The 18,178-nt window shown below is 40.9% G+C and overlaps 1 protein-coding gene across 2 annotated transcripts in view; it reads left to right on the forward strand.

Moving 5' to 3' along the window:
• Positions 1-15,469, forward strand: part of STK4 (serine/threonine kinase 4) — a 106,871-nt gene extending 91,402 nt beyond the window's left edge. For both annotated transcript variants that reach the window (XM_078371748.1, XM_002747585.7), the window contains exon 11: positions 13,606-15,469. In XM_078371748.1, coding sequence (XP_078227874.1) covers positions 13,606-13,764 — 159 coding nt within the window. In that variant the 3' untranslated portion in view covers positions 13,765-15,469. The remainder of the gene's footprint in view (positions 1-13,605) is intronic.
• Positions 15,470-18,178: the final 2,709 nt, after the last annotated feature.

The raw sequence follows: 18,178 nt of genomic DNA on the forward strand, positions 1-18,178 counted from the left end.
ATTTTTAAAAAGACATAATACTAGATATCAGCAAGTAAACCTTGGGTGATAGGAAAGTTTCTTATGGGTTCTTGCTGTGGAGAATCAGAGTCAAGATGATAGTGAAAAAAATCTGTGTTTGGTCAAAAGTATGTTACCTTGGCCAAAGGCTGTTACAAACCTCAGAACAAAACCAAAACAAAACAGGTGCCTTGTGAATTCCAGAGTAAGTTGTAAAAGCTCATGCCGGAATAGAGTTGGAATAAATTCTAAACATGCAAATTGCTACTTTAAGAATTTTGTCCTGTGAATTTAAGAATGGTTTTTAAGGGCCGGGTGCGGTGGCTCACGCCTGTAATCCCAGCACTTTGGGAGGCCGAGGTGGGTGGATCACAAGGTCAAGAGATCGAGACCATCGTGGTCAACATGGTGAAACTCCGTCTCTACTAAAAATACAAAAAATTAGCTGGGCATGGTGGCGCATGCCTGTAATCCCAGCTACTCAGGAGGCTGAGGCAGGAGAATTGCCTGAACCCAGGAGGCGGAGATTGCGATGAGCCGAGATCGCGCCATTGCACTCCAGCCTGGGTAACAAGAGTGAAACTCCGTCTCAAAAAAAAAAAAATGTTTTTTAATTACAGTAGCTCCCAAACCTTAACTATGGTTTTGCTTTCCATGGCTTCAGTTACCCACAACCACCTGCACTCTGAAAATATTAAATAGAAAATTCCAGAAATAAACAATTCATCAGTTTTTAATTACACGTCATCCTGAGTAGTGTGATGAAACCTTGTGCCATCCTGTTTCATCCTTCCTGGGACATGAATCATCACTCCGTTCAGCATCTCTACACTGTTGCGTAGACATCTTGGTTATCATGAAGCCTGTTGTGGTACTGGTATTACAGTGCTTGTGTTTAACCCTTTTTTAAAAATTTTATTTTTAGTATGGAATTTTTTTCTTTCTACTTTTAGGTTCAGGGGTACATGTGCAGGTTTTTGCATAGGTAAAGTGTGTGTCTCTGGGGCTTGCTGTACAGATTATTTTATCACCCAAGTAATTAGCACAGTACCCAATAGGTGATGTGTTGATCCTTTCCCTTCTCCCACTCTCCACCCTCCAGTAATCCTCAGTGTCTGTTGTTCTCCTGTATGTACTCGTATGTTTTTGTGGTTTAGATAAGTGAGAACATGCAGTATTTTTTTTTTTTTGAGATGGAGTCTTGCTCTGTCTGTCACCTATGCTGGAGTGCAGTGGTACGATCTCAGCTCCCTGCAACTTCTGTCTTTTGAGTTCAACCAATTCTCCTGCCTCAGCCTCCTGAGTAGCTGGGATTGTATACAGGTGTGTGCCACCACGCCCAGCTGATTTTTGTATTTTTAGTAGGGACAGGGTTTCACCATGTTGGCCACCCTGGTGTCCAATTCCAGACCTCAAATGATCCTCCTACTTTGGCCTCCCAAAGTGCTGGGATTATAGGCTGAGCCACTTTGCCTGGCCTTAGTATTTGTTTTTCTCTTCCTGTGTTAGTTTGCTTAAGATAATGGCCCCCAGCTCCATCCACCTTGCTGCAGAGGACATAATCTTATTCTTTTTTATGGCTACATAGCATCCCAGGGTGTATATGGATAATATTTTCTTTATCCAGTCTACCATTGATGAACACTTAGGCTAATTCCATGTCTTTGCTATTGTGAATAGTTCTGTGATGAACATAAGTGTGCATGTGTCATGGTAGAATTATTTATATTCCTTTAGGTATATACTCAGTAATGGGATTGCTGGGTCAAGTGGTAATTCTGTTTTAAGTTCTTTGAGAAATCACCCACACTGTTTTCTGAGACAGCTGAACTAATTGACATTCCCACCAGCAGTGTGTAAGCATTCCCTTTTCTCCACAACCTCACCAGCATCTGTTATTTTTTGACTTTCTAGTAACAGCAAAAAATTCTGACTGATATGAGACAATATCTCACTGTGGATTTGCTTTTTGTTTGTTTGTTTGTTTGTTTTTACAGTGTGTTGCTCTGTCACTCAGGCTGGAGTGTGGTGGTATGATCATGGCTAACTGCAGCCTTGACCTCCTGGGCTCAATAGATCCACCTGCCTCAGCCTCTTGAGTAGCTGGGACTACGGGAATGTGCCACTACATCTGGCTAGTTGTTTTTTAATTGTTTTTGTAGAGATGGGATTTTATGATGTTTCCCAGGCTGGTCTCAAACTTCTAGGCTCAAGTGATCCACCCACCTCAGCTTCCCAAAGTGTTGTGATTACAGGTGTGAGCCACTGCAATCAGCTTCATTGTGGTTTTGATTTGCATTTTCTAATGATTAAAGATGTTGAGCACTTTTTAATATGCTTGTTGGCCACATGTATGTCTTCTTTTGAAAAGTGTCTGTTCATGTCTTCTGCCCACTTTTTCACAGGAAGGTTTGTTTTTTGCTTGTAAATTTGTTTAAGTTCCTTACAGATTGTGGATATTAGATTTTTGTTGGATACATAGTTTTCAAATATTTTCTCCCATTCTGTAAGTTGTCTGTTTCCTCCCTTCATAGTTTCTCTTGCTGTGCTGAAGCTCTTTAGTTTAAATTGGTCTCATTTGTTGATTTTTGCTTTTGTTGCAGTTGCTTTTGGTGTCTTCATCATGAAATCTTTGCCAGGTCCTATGTCCAGAATGGTATTTCCTAGGTTATCTTCCATGGTTTTTATAGTTTTAGATTTTACAGTTAAGTGTTTAATCTATCTTGTCTTGACTTTCGTATACGGTATAAGGAAGGGGTCCAGTTTTAATCTTCTGCATATGGCTAGCCACTTATCCCAGGACCATTTATTGAACAGGGGATCCTTTCCCCATTGCTTGTTTTTGTCAGCTTGGTTAAGGATCAGTGGGTTGTAGGTATACAGCCTTATTTCTAGGTTTTCTATTCTGTCCTATCAATCTGTATGTCTCTTTTTGTACCAGTGCCATGCTGGTTAGGTTACTGTAGCCCTGTAGTTACTGCAGCTTTGTTCTTTCTGCATAGGATTGCCTTGGTTTTTTTTGGCTTTTAAAAAATTCCATAGGAATAGCATTGAATATGTAAATTGCTTTGGGGGCAGTATAGCCATGTTAACAATGATTCTTCCTATCCATGAGCATGAAAAAAACATTCTTATCCAATGTTTTTTTCATTTGTTGATGACATCTTTGATTTCTTTGAGCACTGTTCTATAATTCTTTTAGTAGAGATCTTTCACCTCCCTGGTTAGCTGTATTCTATTCACATATCTTTCATTTTCCTGGTAGTTCATCTTTTTGTGGCTATCGTGAATGGGATTGCATTATTGATTTGGTTTTCAGTTTGGATGTTAGTGTATGAGAATGCTATTTATGATATTTCTGTACATTGATTTTATATACTGAAACTTTGCTGAAGTGGTTTATCAGATCAAGGAACTTTTGGGCAGAGTCTATAGGGTTTTCTATGTATAGAATTATATTGTCTGCACACAGATGGTTTGATTTCCCTTCTTCCTGTTTGGATGTCTTTTATTTCTTTTTCTTGTCTCATTGCTCTGGGAGGACTTCCAGTACTTTGTTGAATAGGAGTGGTGAGAAAGGACACCCTTGTCTTGTTCTGGGATTCAAAGGGAATGCTTCCAGCTTTTGCCCATATAGTATGATGTTGGCTGTGGGTTTTTCATAGATGGGTCTTATTATTTTGAAGCATGTTTCTTCAATTACTAGTTTGTTGAGGGTTTTGTGTTTTTTTTTTTAACATGAAGGGATGTTGAATTGTATCAAAAGCCTTTTCTGCATCTGAGATAATCATGTGGTTTCTGTTTATGTGATGAATCACATTTATTGATGTGCGTATGTTGAACCAATCTTGCATCTCAGGGATAAAGACTACCTGATGATGGTAGATTAGCTTTTTTTTTTTTTAATTTTTTATTGGATTTTAGGTTTTGGGGTACATGAGCAGAGCATGCAAGACAGTTGCGTAGGAACACACATGGCAGTGTGCTTTTCTTTCCTTCTCCCCTTCACCCACATTTGGCATTTCTCCCCAGGCTATCCCTCCCCACCTCCCCCTCCCACTGGCCCTTCCCTTTTCCCCCCAATAGACCCCAGTGTTTAGTACTCCCCTTTCTGTGTCCATGTGTTCTCATTTTTCATCACCCGCCTATGAGTGAGAATATGCGGTGTTTCATTTTCTGTTCTTGTGTCAGTTTGCTGAGGAACAACCAGTACCAGCCATTCCAAAATCACACTAAATGCTAAAGAGCATCAACATAATGAAGATTCTACAACAACTAACAGGCAAAACAGCCACTTAGCATCAAAATGGCAGTATCAAATTCACACATAACAATATTAACCCTAAATGTAAATGGACTAAATGCACCAATCAAAAGACACAGACTGGCAAATTGGATAAAAATCCAAAACCCATCAGTGTGCTGTATCCAGGAAACACATCTCACATGCAAGGATACACAAAGGCTCAAAATAAAGGGATGGAGGAAGATTTACCAAGCTAATGGAAAGCAAAAAAAAGCAGGAGTTGCAATACTCGTCTCTGATAAAATAGACTTTAAAGCAACAAAGATCAAAAGAGACAAAGAAGGCCATTACGTAAAAGAATCGATACAACAAGAAGAGCTAACGATCCTAAACATATATGGACCCAATGCAGGAGCACCCAGATACATAAGGCAAGTTCTTAATGACTTACAAAGAGACTTAGACTCCCACACAATAATAGTGGGAGACTTTAACACTCCACTGTCAATATTAGACAGATCAACCAGACAGAAAATCAACAAGGATATCCAGGGCTTGAACTCAGACATGGAGCAAGCAAACCTGATAGACATTTACAGAACTCTCCACCCCAAATCCACAGAATATACATTCTTCTCAGCACCACATCACACCTACTCAAAAATTGACCACATAATTGGAAGTAAAGCACTGCTCAACAAATGCAAAACAACTGAAATCATAACAAACAGCCTCTCAGACCATAGTGCAATCAAATTAGAACTCAGAATACAGAAACCAACCCAGAACTGCACAGCTTCATGGAAACTGAACAACTGGCTCTTGAATGTTGACTGGGTAAACAATGAAATGAAGTCAGAAATAAAGAAGTTCTTCGAAACCAATGAGAACGAAGACACAGCATGCCAGAACCTCTGGGACACATTTAAAGCAGTCTCTAGAGGAAAGTATATAGCAATAAGTGCCCATATGAGGAGAATGGAGAGATCCAAAATTGACACCCTATCGTCAAAATTGAAAGAGCTAGAGGAACAAGATCAAAAAAACTCAAAACCCAGCAGAAGACAAGAAATAACTAAGATCAGAGCTGAACTGAAGGAGATTGAGACACGAGATTAGCTTTTTTATGTGCTGCTGGATTTGATTTGCTAGTATTTGGCTGAAGATTTTTGCATCTATGTTCCTCGAGAAAAATGGCCTGAAGTTTTGTTGTTGTTGTTGTTGTGTCTCTGTCAGGTTTTGGTGTTCGGATGATGCTATTCTCATAGAATGAGTTAGGGAGGAATCCCTCCTCCTCAATTTTTTGGAATAGTTTCAGTAGGATTGGTACCAACTCTTCCTTATACACCTGATAGCATTCAGCTGTGATTCCATCTGGCCCTGGTTCTAGGCTTTGCGGCTTGTGTATATCGAGGTGTTCATAATAGTTTCTGGGGTTTTTTATCTTTCTGTGGGGTCAGTGGTAACGTTCTCTTTGTCATTTCTGATTGTGTTTATTTGGATCTTCTCTCTTTTTTTCTTTCTTGGTCTAGCTAGTGGTCCATCTAGCTTACTAATTTTTTTTTTTCTTCAGAAAACCAACTCCTGGATTTATTGGTCTTTTGCATGTTTTTTCACATCTCAGTTTTCTTCAGTTCAGCTTTGATTTTGGTTATTTCTTTTTGTTAGCTTTGGGGTTGGTTTGCTCTTCTTTCTCTAGTTCCTCTAGTTTATATGAGTAACCCTTATTTTAAATTAATAATGGCCTCAAGGCATAAGAATTGTGATGCTGGCAATTTGGATTTGCCAAAGGGAAGCTGTAAAGTGCTTCCTTGTTTGTTTCTCTCTTACTGTGCCTAATTTAAAAATTAAACTTTATCATAGGTATATATGTATAGGAAAAAATTGTGTGTGAGTGTGTATGTATACGTGTGTGCATATACACATACACACACACACACACACACACACACACATACATACATACAGGTATCTAGCTAGATAGTACCAAAATACATACATCTGCGGTTTTGGATATCCACTGGAATGTATTCCCTGTTGGTAGGGGCGACTACTGTAATCACAAAAAAGCTAACAGTATGCAAGTACTTCATATCATAGAAAATGTTACTATTTAAAGAAGAAAACTTGATTTTTGTGTTTGTCAATTATTAAATCATATTCTTTATACATACACATGTGTACACACACAATGTACTGAGTCTCCTCTCTAGGCTCTGTGAACAAAGTCTCCGGGTTATTTGAACCCAGTCTTCCAAGAGAACCCTGTCAGAGATCTTGTCATTATATCACCACACCTACTTGAAGCCAGATTTCTTTGATTCATCTAGGCTTATGATCTGCATTTCATTCCAGTCTTCTTGGTACATAATTTTCATATATGTGGTCAAGTTTTCTTTGTTTGGAATTCTGATAATGAGAATTACAAGTGTCAATTAATTATAAACCTAAAATGGGATTGAGGCAGTTGTTAACTCATCATGGTTTTGCTGCTTTCCCTCCTTACTGGGGAAGAATTAGGAAGATTTTATAGGGGACTGATGGAAGAATAATTTGGCATGACCATAATTTGCATCAGAAAAAGTCTGTTATTAAAATTCCCACAATGTTCATTTAAGGAGCAAGATCTTTTGAAACTAATGGTGTGGTACTTACTAAAGCCACACGAGTTATGCTTTGATTGTCAGCTTCTTAGATTTTTCTGCTTGGTTCTTTGTCATCTGTTGAGAGATTACTGTATTACCTGAGAATCTTACCTTACTAGAGTCACTTCTCCCTAAACTAGAATCCATTCCTAAATAGTAACATAGTCACATCAAGAGAGAGTGAGTATCCTTGGTACTAACTTAGTGCTCTGGGTGCCTTTTGATTGCCTTTGAACATTTTTTGTTGTTATTGTTGTTCCATTTTTCCTGACGTTCTAGTGGCCGGTGTTGAGGTATGGGATGGTATGTTGGTGGCTTCATTCAACTTTTTAGCTTCTATCAAGCTTCCCTGTCATCTTGCTAAATTCCAAAGGTGTGTTCTTTCCTCATTCTTGGTCACAATAAAACATCACCTGAGACGGGATCAGCCTGACTCGCCCATCCACAAGGGATGATGTGTTTGAGAAATCCTGTTTGTGACACTGGGGGAAAAATTGTGAGTGTTCATCTATGATACATATGGAATTGAAGCTTGTCCTTAAAAGCTCTGGCAGGTCTCTCTTTGATGTTTTTTTTAGGGATATCTCTTTACATCATTTGCGCAATAGACTTTTGAAGTGAGAATTTCTAGTGGCAGAGGAGCAGAACTTTGAAATAGGTCTAAACCCTGTACTTTGGATATGGGCCAGACCCATTTGTGTTTCCCATGGGACTGGTTGACAAGGCACGAGGAAGCTCTACTATACATTCTCATGTGTTTAGTGTAGCTTGACTCTGCTGATGCAACATGGGCTAATTGTCAGTGTAATTCCTATGAGTTATCTCTGTGATGAAATATCAGCTGGAGCTTCCCAGTGGGTCTCTGGGCCAGTTATGCAAGCGACTTTGACATGGTATGATTCAGAATTTCAGAGTTGCTAAGGTGATTTGAGAAGAAATCAGTTCCCATCAGCCTTCATTATTCATACTGAAGGTGGGAATCAGGACTTGGCCAGGCTGTGGCCTGGCCCAGAGGAAATACATTAGATTTATATGATTTACAGTTTCTCACATAGAATTTACTAGCGTTACCTCTGTGTATGTGATATGTGTCATGTACCATGTTATGAGCTCATCTTATAGCAATAGCAGCTATTATTTACATTATATACTTCCTCCATTTTCCAAAAAAGGATATAAGGTGGTAGCTCTCACTTATCCACTTTCTTTCTGGTGGATGCATGACATTATGTTATATACTTTACCAGTACCTCCAAACCTCACAACTTCCCTGTGGAATCAGTAATGTCCTTCATTGAAAAATGAGAAAATTGAGGCACATATTAGATGATTTATCCAAAGCATCCAAGTACCAAGGGCAGAACTCGTATGGAACCAGGTCCATCTGACTTAACACCAGTGCTCTTGCCTCTAACTTGAGCTGCTTCTCTGACAGGTGTACTGCCCTTTATATTCATGTTGCCCAGCAGTGTTCCTGACCTAGGATAGCTGCCAGTAAAGTTGGTTGATTTTATTTGAATCATATTAAGCACCCTGGAGTCACTGTACCTCAGCAGCCCCACCCTGTGTGTAGTAGGTACTTGGTATTTTTATGTGAACAAAAGCAGCAGCGTAGACAGCGTACCCATTTTACAGATGAGAAAACTAAATCCCAGAGAGTGTCGACAAGTAACTTGCCTAAAGTCACCCATCACCACTGGTGGCATTTCTGAATGTGAGAGCTACCTGATGTATCTAATGTCAGCTAAATTCATAATTCTTCCTGTCTTCCACGCTTTTCACAAATACACTCCCATTTCCAGAAACCCTTCAGGTTTCTTCCAGTTGCTTGTTGTCTCTTCTAATTCAAGTTTCTCATTCCCATCTGAAACCACCTCAGCCTGAACTTTATTGTCCATATCACTGTCAGCATTTTGGACAAAGCCATTCAACAAGTCTCTAAGAAACCTTCCCACATTTTCTTGTCTTCTTAGCCCTCCAAATTGTTCCAACCTCTGCCTGTTACCCAGTTCTAAAGTCGCTTCCACATTTTCAGGTGCCTTTTCAGTAGCACCCACTCCTGGTATCAATTTACTGTATTAATCTGTTTTCATGCTGCCCATAAAGACATATTCAAGAGTGGGCAATTTACAAAAGAAAAAGTTTAATGGATTCAGTTCCACATGGCTGGGGAAGCCTCACAATCATGGCAGAAGGTCTCACATGGCGGCAAATAGAAGAAGAGAGCTTGTGTAGGGAAACTCCCCTTTACAAAATCATCAGATTGGCCAGGCACAATGGCTAATGCCTATAATCCCAGCACTTTAAGAGGCCAGATGGGCGGATCACCTGAGGTTGGGGGTTCAAGACTAGCCTGGCCAACATGGTGAAACCCCATCTCTACTAAAAATACAAAAATTAGCTGAGCGTGGTGGCGGGCACCTGTAATCCCAGCTGCTTGGGAGGCTGAGGAGGAAAATTGCTTGAACTCAGGAGGTAGAGGTTGCAGTGAGCTGAGAATGTGCCACTACACTCTGGCCTGGGTGACAGAGCCAGACTTCATCTGAGAAAAAAAAAAAAAAAAAAGCCACCAGATCTCGTGAGAGTTATTCACTATCATTAGAATAGCATGGGAAAGACCCACCCATGCTATTTAATTACCTCTCACTGGGTCCCTCCCACAACATGTGGGAATTGTGGGAGCTACAATTCAAAATAAGATTTGGGTGGGACACAGCCAAACCATATCGTAGATTTTCCTGAGATAATCAGGGACTGATAATCAGGAGCTGATCTGGATGTGCAAGTATGGAGTATAGGAATCACAGAATAAAGAGGATGTTCAAATCCTATGGGAGAGATGAGATACTGAGTGGATATTTCCCATACCTGGTGGAAACACCTCAAGCTTCTTACATGGCTGGTTGAGAATTTGTTGCTTCAAGATTCTGGCTGTAGCAAAACTGTATAATCACAGTTATATTACTATAAGATATCCATTTGAAATGTATTTATGCTACCAAGGACCAGGAAGGTGAAATGCTACACTTGGCGCCATAAAACTATTGTCTGAGCTTGTTTTTCAGAAAAATCCATATCTGGATGATGTGACTGAGTCATCAGCAGTGCCTTGCTGGCTGTGTTCTAATAGGTCAGATGTAACTTAAGCCCCAAAGTTCTTAGGACAGCCATAAATTAGTCTGAAGGTGGCTGAGATAAAGCAAGTGTGCTTGTTGCACCCAGCTTAGAATCAAGGGCAACAAAGCTGCCTAGAAATTGGAAACCCGGGAGAAGCTTTAGACCAGAGACAGGCAGCAATACTTTGTGAGAATTTTACTAACAGAAAAATAAGGAAGATACAGAGTCATGTTTATCAAACTGGAGGATTTATAAGAAATACCTGTATATATTTTAATTTATTTTTGAGACAAGGTCTTGCTCTGTTTCCCAGGCTACAGTGCAGTGGCTCAATCAAGGCTCACTGCAGCCTCACAGTGGGCTCAATCCTCTCATCTCAGCCTCTGGAGTACCTGGGCCTGTGTACCACCAACCTGGCTAATTTTTTTCTCTCCATAGAGATGGGATCTCACTATGTTGCCCAGGCTGTCTGGAGTTCCTGGGCTCAACCATTCCTCCCCCTTAGGTCTCCCAGAGTGCTGGAATTCAGGCATGAGCCACCATGCCCAGTGTGAATAGCTTCTTTAAAATGCAAAATCCTGTGCTTTTAAATTCCTTGGGGCTCAGGAATCTGTATTTTTAGGAAGTGATTCCAATACAAGTGATCCATAGATCATACACTGAGAAACACTGAGTCTGGACAGACTTCTGAGATCATCTAGTCAGCCCTCTCTCACAAACAGGGAATTTAAGGTCTAAGGAGAAGGGGCTTGACCAAAGTTGCCGAACAAGTTGCAAAGTCAGTGCAGCTCCGCTAACGTACATTTCTTCATTTTGTAATTTACTCTTCATCCTAGTGGCTGGATGAAAAGCAAGTCTACCTTCCTGATTCCCAGCTCCCCTTCCTTCACGCTATTTTTTATTTTCTTTTTTTCCAGAGCACCTTCTAATGTAAAAATAATTTACTAATTTGCTGTTTATTGCTGTTTTCCTTGCTTCACTAAAATGTAAGCTTCACAAGGGCAGTGATTTTGTTTTGTTTTTTTCACTGAAGTAGCCTATGTGCCTCGAACAGCACCTGACTCATTGAGTAGGTGCTCAATGAGTATTTATAAGTGGATGGGTGAAAAATACTTTGTTAAACTGTACATAATAAGTTAACAGGAATTATGTCCCAGTCCTTAGGCATTAGCACAAAATAGAATAGAATATTTTCTTTTTCACATGTTTCATTCTAGCTTGAATTAGAGGTTATAGAAACAGCTTCTTTATGGAAGATTGGAGACTTACCAATCATATATACAATAACAATGATATGAATAACAATAGCAACAATAACAACAGTGATAACTTCCATTTATGGAATATTTACATTCCATAATGTAGGCACGGTGAAAGGCACGTCTCACATGGTAGCAGACAAAAGAAGAGAGCTTGTATATTAAAACAGAGTAATATAGTAAATTGGTACCAGGAGTGGTACCAAATGCCAAAGACTAGGCAATATTATTCCATAAATGGAATATTTACTGTCTCTCCAACACATCCCATGTGAAGTTCTGAGCAAAGATTATCACACCATTATCTCATCTAAGACTTAGTACAGATGAAGGATAGAGGAACAAACTAGTATTGTCTGTTTTCCAAAGGAGGAAACTGAGGCTCAAGAGGCGAAATTACTGTTTAAGGTTAAATAGCCAGTGCAGATTGAGGACCTGTGATCCCAAAGATTACATTCTTAACTACCCGTTACATTCAGTATTAGGCTTGGGGAATTCTCTCTTTGCAGAAGGAATAGAAAATGCCAAAGACTAGGCAAGCACCGCTCTTTGGGATGTCCTTGGGCCAAGAACACCAGCCTCTAAGGTAGTATAAAACCACAGGCTGGAAAGACGCATGTTTTTTCAGCCCAGCTTTCCAGTATTTACCCACACTCTCAAGTCTTTCCATCCTCACGTTACAAAGAACCTTTCGTCTTGTACTATTAGGGTTTCCCACTTCTCAGACACCCTCCCTGGAGCAGGCCAAGGAAAATTCCTGTGGTGACAGGTAATTTCTAGGAAGGCCACTGTAGCACTTCATACTTGCTCACACCCCACCCACTCAAGGAAGGGTAGACAGAAAGAGGCTCCTTCACCCAGCTTCTATACTACTTTCCTGTTGAGGCCACAGAAAGGGGCTGAGGGTCATGATTTTCTAAATGTGGACACAACAGCCCTCTTGTAAGACTTGGGTGAGCCTTTGAGTTCTTGAAACGCTGTACCTATTAAAACTGGTTGTGAACACACAGAATAAAGTATCACCACCCACTGCGGATAATGTCAGCATTCATTCCCACCCCTGACAGCCAAGACTGGCCTGGCTTGTAATCAGTGAACACTTCACACATGGCAGCAGAGCCCCTTACCCCACAGCTGCAGACACAGGTTGAACACTGGTGCACCCCTGGGCCTTTATGAAAAGAAAGGCTTGTAACACCCACTGCCATCTTTACACACACAGTGCACTAGGTACTGTGCTGAGAACTTCACAACCATGATCTCATTTAATTCTTATAATTAAATAAGATGAGGCACTGCTGTCCCACTTCGGTAGATGGGGAAGGCCTGGAGAGATTTGTAACTTGTCAGAGTCTTATGGCATCTGCAACAGGCAGAACCACATTTTAAACAAAGGTTGAGTTAGTTCTGGGCTTTGCTAGTCTGCTCTTCTGTAACAGTGGTTAAGAGCATTGACTCTGGAGCCACACTGCCTGGATGTCAGTCTTGACTCTGCCACTTACTATTTGGGAGACGTTGGGCAGGTTACTTAGCTGCTCATCTGTAACATAAGGATAATAATGTCCTCATAGCGTCGGCTGCTGCAAAGATTAAAGGAATCCATGTATGTAAAGCACTCAGTGTCTGGTGCATAGAAATCACTAAATGCCAGCCATTATTATTAATTTATGTATCTAGTCCTTTTTTTCTCTGCTTCATAGAAAGTTAATTTCAGAAGTTTCAGGTTTGTCCAACTACCCACCCTTACTCCCAACCTCTGCCAAGGGTTGAGTCTATATTCCCAAGGGGCTTAGAGTGCTACCTGCTATATAGTAGCCTCACATGAATGCTGGTGATGATAATGTGGCAGTGCCAAGACATTGGGGGTATGGGAAGGCAGGGTTAGGGGCTGGCATCTGCATCTCGTCAGCGTCCATCCTCCGTGGTATTGTATCCTGAAAGTGTGAAGGGTGCTATCCAGATGCTCATCTTGTGGACAGAACAAGAACCAGGAGGCAACCATTATTTCACGTATAGCAAGTTACTGTTATTTTAATGCCCTAAAAATGAATCTATATTTATTTAAAAGCTAGCGGAGGTAAGAGTATTATTCACTAAGTTCCTGGTCAAGGTACATTAAATCAAAGAGGTTAGCACTTAGAACTCTTCCAGGGACAGATTATCTCAGACAAGCTTCAAGGTATGTCATTCTTTGGAATAAATTGTCACTGTTCAACCACCACCTCCCAACAGTGACCTCCTGTCTCCCTTCCTTTTGGGTGCCTGGGAAGTCAGCTTCGCCACTGTTCTGCCACCGGCCTAAGCTTTATCGTGACTATACTTTCCACTTCTCTTCTAGCTTAAGAGTTGGACAGTGGAGGACCTTCAGAAGAGGCTCTTGGCCCTGGACCCCATGATGGAGCAGGAGATTGAAGAGATCCGGCAGAAGTACCAGTCCAAGCGGCAGCCCATCCTGGATGCCATTGAGGCTAAGAAGAGGCGGCAGCAAAACTTCTGAGCAAGGCCAGGCTGTGAGGGCCCAGCTCCACCCAGGCTGTGGTGAATTCTGGATGGCTTGCCTCACATTTGTTAGCCAGCACTTCTGCTCTGTCATTTCTCCACAGCACCTTCGTGAACTCAGGAATGTGCGCCAGTGGGAAGGGCTCTCTTGACAGTCAGCGTGCCATCTTGATGTGTGTATGTACATTGGTCAGGTATATTATTTCAAAGGATTTATATTGGCGCTTTCAACTCAGAGTTTTAAACCCCAGTAACAGAGACTCCTAGTTGAGTGATAGCTGGGAAAGTTTTACATTGTCTTTTTGTTTTTCTTCTCCCAATAGCTTTCAATTGTTCTTTCTGGAAGACTTTTAAAAAATATATAAATATGCATATATATATATATATATAAATTATAAATAGATTCCCCACTCAGTGTGGTGGCATCTCTGTACAGGTACAGTTTTAAACAGTTTGCCTCTTTTCTGTAAGATTATGGTACTGTGGAAATGAGACATTGGGAGGCTGTTAGGGGGTCACTGAATCCCCGGAGCCAACCTCCCCCTTTGAAAGGCTACATTTACAAATTAGGTTTAGGACAGTTCTTTTACCATGGTTTCAGCCTTGTGTGGTCATCACTGGCTTCTGGAGCTACTGGTGATGTCCAAGGGAAAGCTTTGAGAGTCTGTATTTACTCTTTGAGTCCCAGGAGAAGCCTGGCACCCTCTTTGCAAATTGACCTTTGCTCTTTCAATGCCTTTCATCCATCTCCACTCTCTCAACTGCCTAAAGTCACAGCACAGATACTGCCCAGTGCCTTAAGAGGAGAATGATCCACAGAGGGGATTGGCCTACCAGGAACTCTCAGCAAACACAGGGCTATGTTCACTCCACAAAGGGAAAGGGTTTTCAAAGCTCTCATTGTTCATGTAAAAAATCATACATGTGGCATTTTGCTCCACATTCCTTACAGACAGGGGTAGAGGGGATTGCTTTTCTGACCCACATTCAAATCTGTGACTGTTTTCTTTTCTCTTTTACTGCTAAGCAGCCTGGAAAGCATACTTGAATATTAGACTAAGATTTGTTCTCCAGGAGGTTCAGCCTGAACACACAGAATGTCAGAGTTGGAAGGGATTATAGAGGTCATCTGGTCTGACCCTCTTGTATGGATGATCAGAAAACTGAGGCTTAGAGAGGGGAAGTGGCATGGTGAAAACCACAAAGCAAGTTAGCATAAAAGCTGAGACTAGAATTCAGGGTCCTCATTCCTAGGCCACTGAAGCATGCAGCCCCTTCTTTGGGGGAAGAGACCTGTGTCAGCTTTAGTTAATTGTCCCAGCAGAACCTTGCTAACAGAAACCTGCTCTTGCCTTGGCTCTTCAGTAGGTGACCTGGCTGTAAAGAGATTCCCTAGATGAGCCAGATCATTCAGTTTCAGCAAGTTCTTGAGCTCAGCAATATCTGCCAGATCATAGCAGACAAGCACCCACAGAGGCAGGTTTCTGGCCTGAAGCAGATCAGAGGGCTTTGCAAAAGACAGCATAGGGCCATCTTCCTGCAAATTTAGCTTAATGCCACATGGTGTTTAGTCACACAGCAAAGTTCTGTGATAACTGGGGAAGACAAATATCTTTTTATTTTCTTCCAATACCTCTTTCCCTCAGATGGGGAATCATGACTGGATTGCACCTAAGGATACTGTAATTTGACTCCATAATTGCTTTTGCTCCTGAAACCTGGGAATCAATGGAAAGGCAGGGAATGTGCCTCTTCTGTGGCCAGATTCTGTTATTTGCAATGAAAACAAGTTTTTAAAATATGCAAGAGGCAGTCGTTAGTCTTCAGGGCTTGGCCACTGAAATCGCTATGTGGCAGGTATGGGAAATAGAGGACAATTTGAGGGTCCTGCTGGAATAATAAATGGCAGCTACCATTTGTTGACCACCTATTATATGTCAGGCCTGAGCTGAGTAGGCTCTACACTTCACAGTAACCCTGTGACTTAACTACTTTATCTCCATTTCATAGATGAAGAAATGGGTTCAGAGAGAAAGATTCCTTCCCAAGGCCATGCAGCTAGTAAATGATAGAATCAGAACTCCTAACATCACGGTAGGGGATCAGTATTTATAGGAAAAAGGAAAGTCACAAGTTTGTTTAAAATGAAGTGACCACCTTTTCTTGCATAGACTAAATAACTCTAACTGGCATTTTTAGGTTGGAAAGACAGCTGAATTAATAAAGTCTGATGGCCAAGTAAGTTTTAAAAACCAAAGCATCCAGGATGCACACTCCTGCACCATTTGCTGTGCAAATTAATAGTTCTGTCTCTCTCTTCTTTCTTTTTATTTTATGAGATGGATTTTCAATGTTGTTGCCCAGGCTGGAGTGCAGTGGTGTGATCTTGGCTCACTGTAACCTCTGCCTCCCAGGTTCAAAGCAATTCTCCTGCCTCAGCCTCCCAAGTAGCTGGGATTACAGGCATGTGCCACTACATCGGATAATGTTTTGTATTTTTAGCAGAGACAGGGTTTCACCATGTCTGTCAGGCTGGTCTTGAACTCCTGATCTCAGGTGATCCACCCGCCTTGGCCTCCCAAAGTGCTGCGATTACTATAGGCATGAGCCACCGCACCTGGCCTCTCTTTTTTAAACCAAGAACTTTGCAATTGGCCAGACAGGAAGAGTAAGCCCATTTTCTCCCTTCCTAAGCTAAATCCAAATAAAAGAAAGTTCAGTTTTCCCTCATAACTATTCTTGGGTCATGCACTTTGATCTGGAGTTTGTTTTGTTTCAAGCATGTGTGCATCCAGCTTGCTGATCCAGCAGTCTGCTGCTTACCAGTCTAGCTAGATGGAGACTTCTGGCCAGAAGTCAGTTTGTTTTGGATCAGAGAAATTTCCTGACAAGGAATATTTGTTTTCTAGTGACAGAAAGGCAAAGGAGCAAGTCCTAGTTTTTGTTGTTGTTGTTGAATACTACATTTAAGATATATCAGCTTGCTTTCATTGAGCCCTGGGCTTCAGTCATTGCTTGAGCATTTGCAACTCGAGCTTCCAGGGAACTTCAAGGTCCTTCCTTGTTCTCTGCTTGCAAGAAACAATGACCTGATTCTGTCTTTAAAGAAATCTCAGAATTCTTTAAGAATATCTTAGTTGCTCCATCAGTAATTTTGAAGCACAGTCCTTTTTTTTTTCTTTTTTGTCCCTTTCCCCAAGCCACCAATTGGATGAATGAAAGTTTGATGGGGAAGAGGAAGGGTGGAAGGATGAATGGATGAGTGGATGAATAGATAGATAGATGTATTGATAAATAGATAGAACCAGTCATCTGAAGCAGCTTAAAAATTGTAGCCTTGACTCCTTGAGACTGTAGATTTTGATCCAAGAAACATTTATTTAGCACCTACTAGATGCCAGAAAGTTATACCATGTAAAACTCAGTAGGTCTTTTCAATATCAGGAATGAGAGAGGTGACATCATGATACATCCTAGGGATATTAAAAAGCTAATAGAATATTATGAATAATTTTATGCTAATAAATTTAACAACTTCAGTGAAATAGATAAATTCCTTGGAAAAATAAAAAGTACCAAAGTTCATTCAATGGATACTAGCCTGAGCAACATGGCAAAATACTGTCTCTTCAAAAAAAAAAAAAAAAAAAAAATTAGTCAGGAATGGTGGTGTATACCTGTAGTCCCAGCTGGTCAGGAAACTGAAGTGGGAGGATCACCTGAGTCCGGGGAGGTTGAGGCTGCAGTGAGCCATGGCCTCACCACTGCAACTCCAGCCTGGGTGACAGAAGGAGACCCTGTCTCAAAAAAAAAAAGAAGAAATAGATAGTCGGAATAGCCTTATATCTACAGAAACTTAATAGTGCTGATAGATACAGGTATTATTATCCTCATTTTACAGATGTGGAAACTGAGGCTCGGAGAGGTAAAGTCTATTGCTCAAGGTCATGTAGCTAGAATATGGCAGAGCCAGGATTGAAATCCAGGTCTTCTGATTCTTATTCCAGTGCCCTTTCTAGCATACCATGTTGCCTCTAAAGATTGCAGCTCCTTATTTACTGCAAAATTGTTTCTGCCCAATCTACATCTACACCTCACCCCATCCTTTCTTAAGCACTATGTTTGTGTTTTCATCAGTATTATATTCATTGTCTTTGGAATACATGTTCTTGTTTGTGTTTGGAAAAAAAATCTCTTTTACCAGCTTGCACTCGGACCAACTTGGGAAAAAAAAAAAGCTTAAATGCTGTTGCTATGTACAGTTTAAAAATGTGAAGTTTGTAGCTTTAACTTTTTGTAAGAAAATCTAATAACACTGGCTTAAGTGCTGACTTGAAATGCCTATTTTGTAAGGTTTGGATGTAAGTAATCAGTTGAGGTCAGCAGTTTGTATAAGTATGAGACACAGCTTC

This window comes from Callithrix jacchus, chromosome 5 (genome assembly GCF_049354715.1).
Source record: "Callithrix jacchus isolate 240 chromosome 5, calJac240_pri, whole genome shotgun sequence".
NCBI classification, from domain to species: Eukaryota; Metazoa; Chordata; class Mammalia; order Primates; family Cebidae; genus Callithrix; species Callithrix jacchus.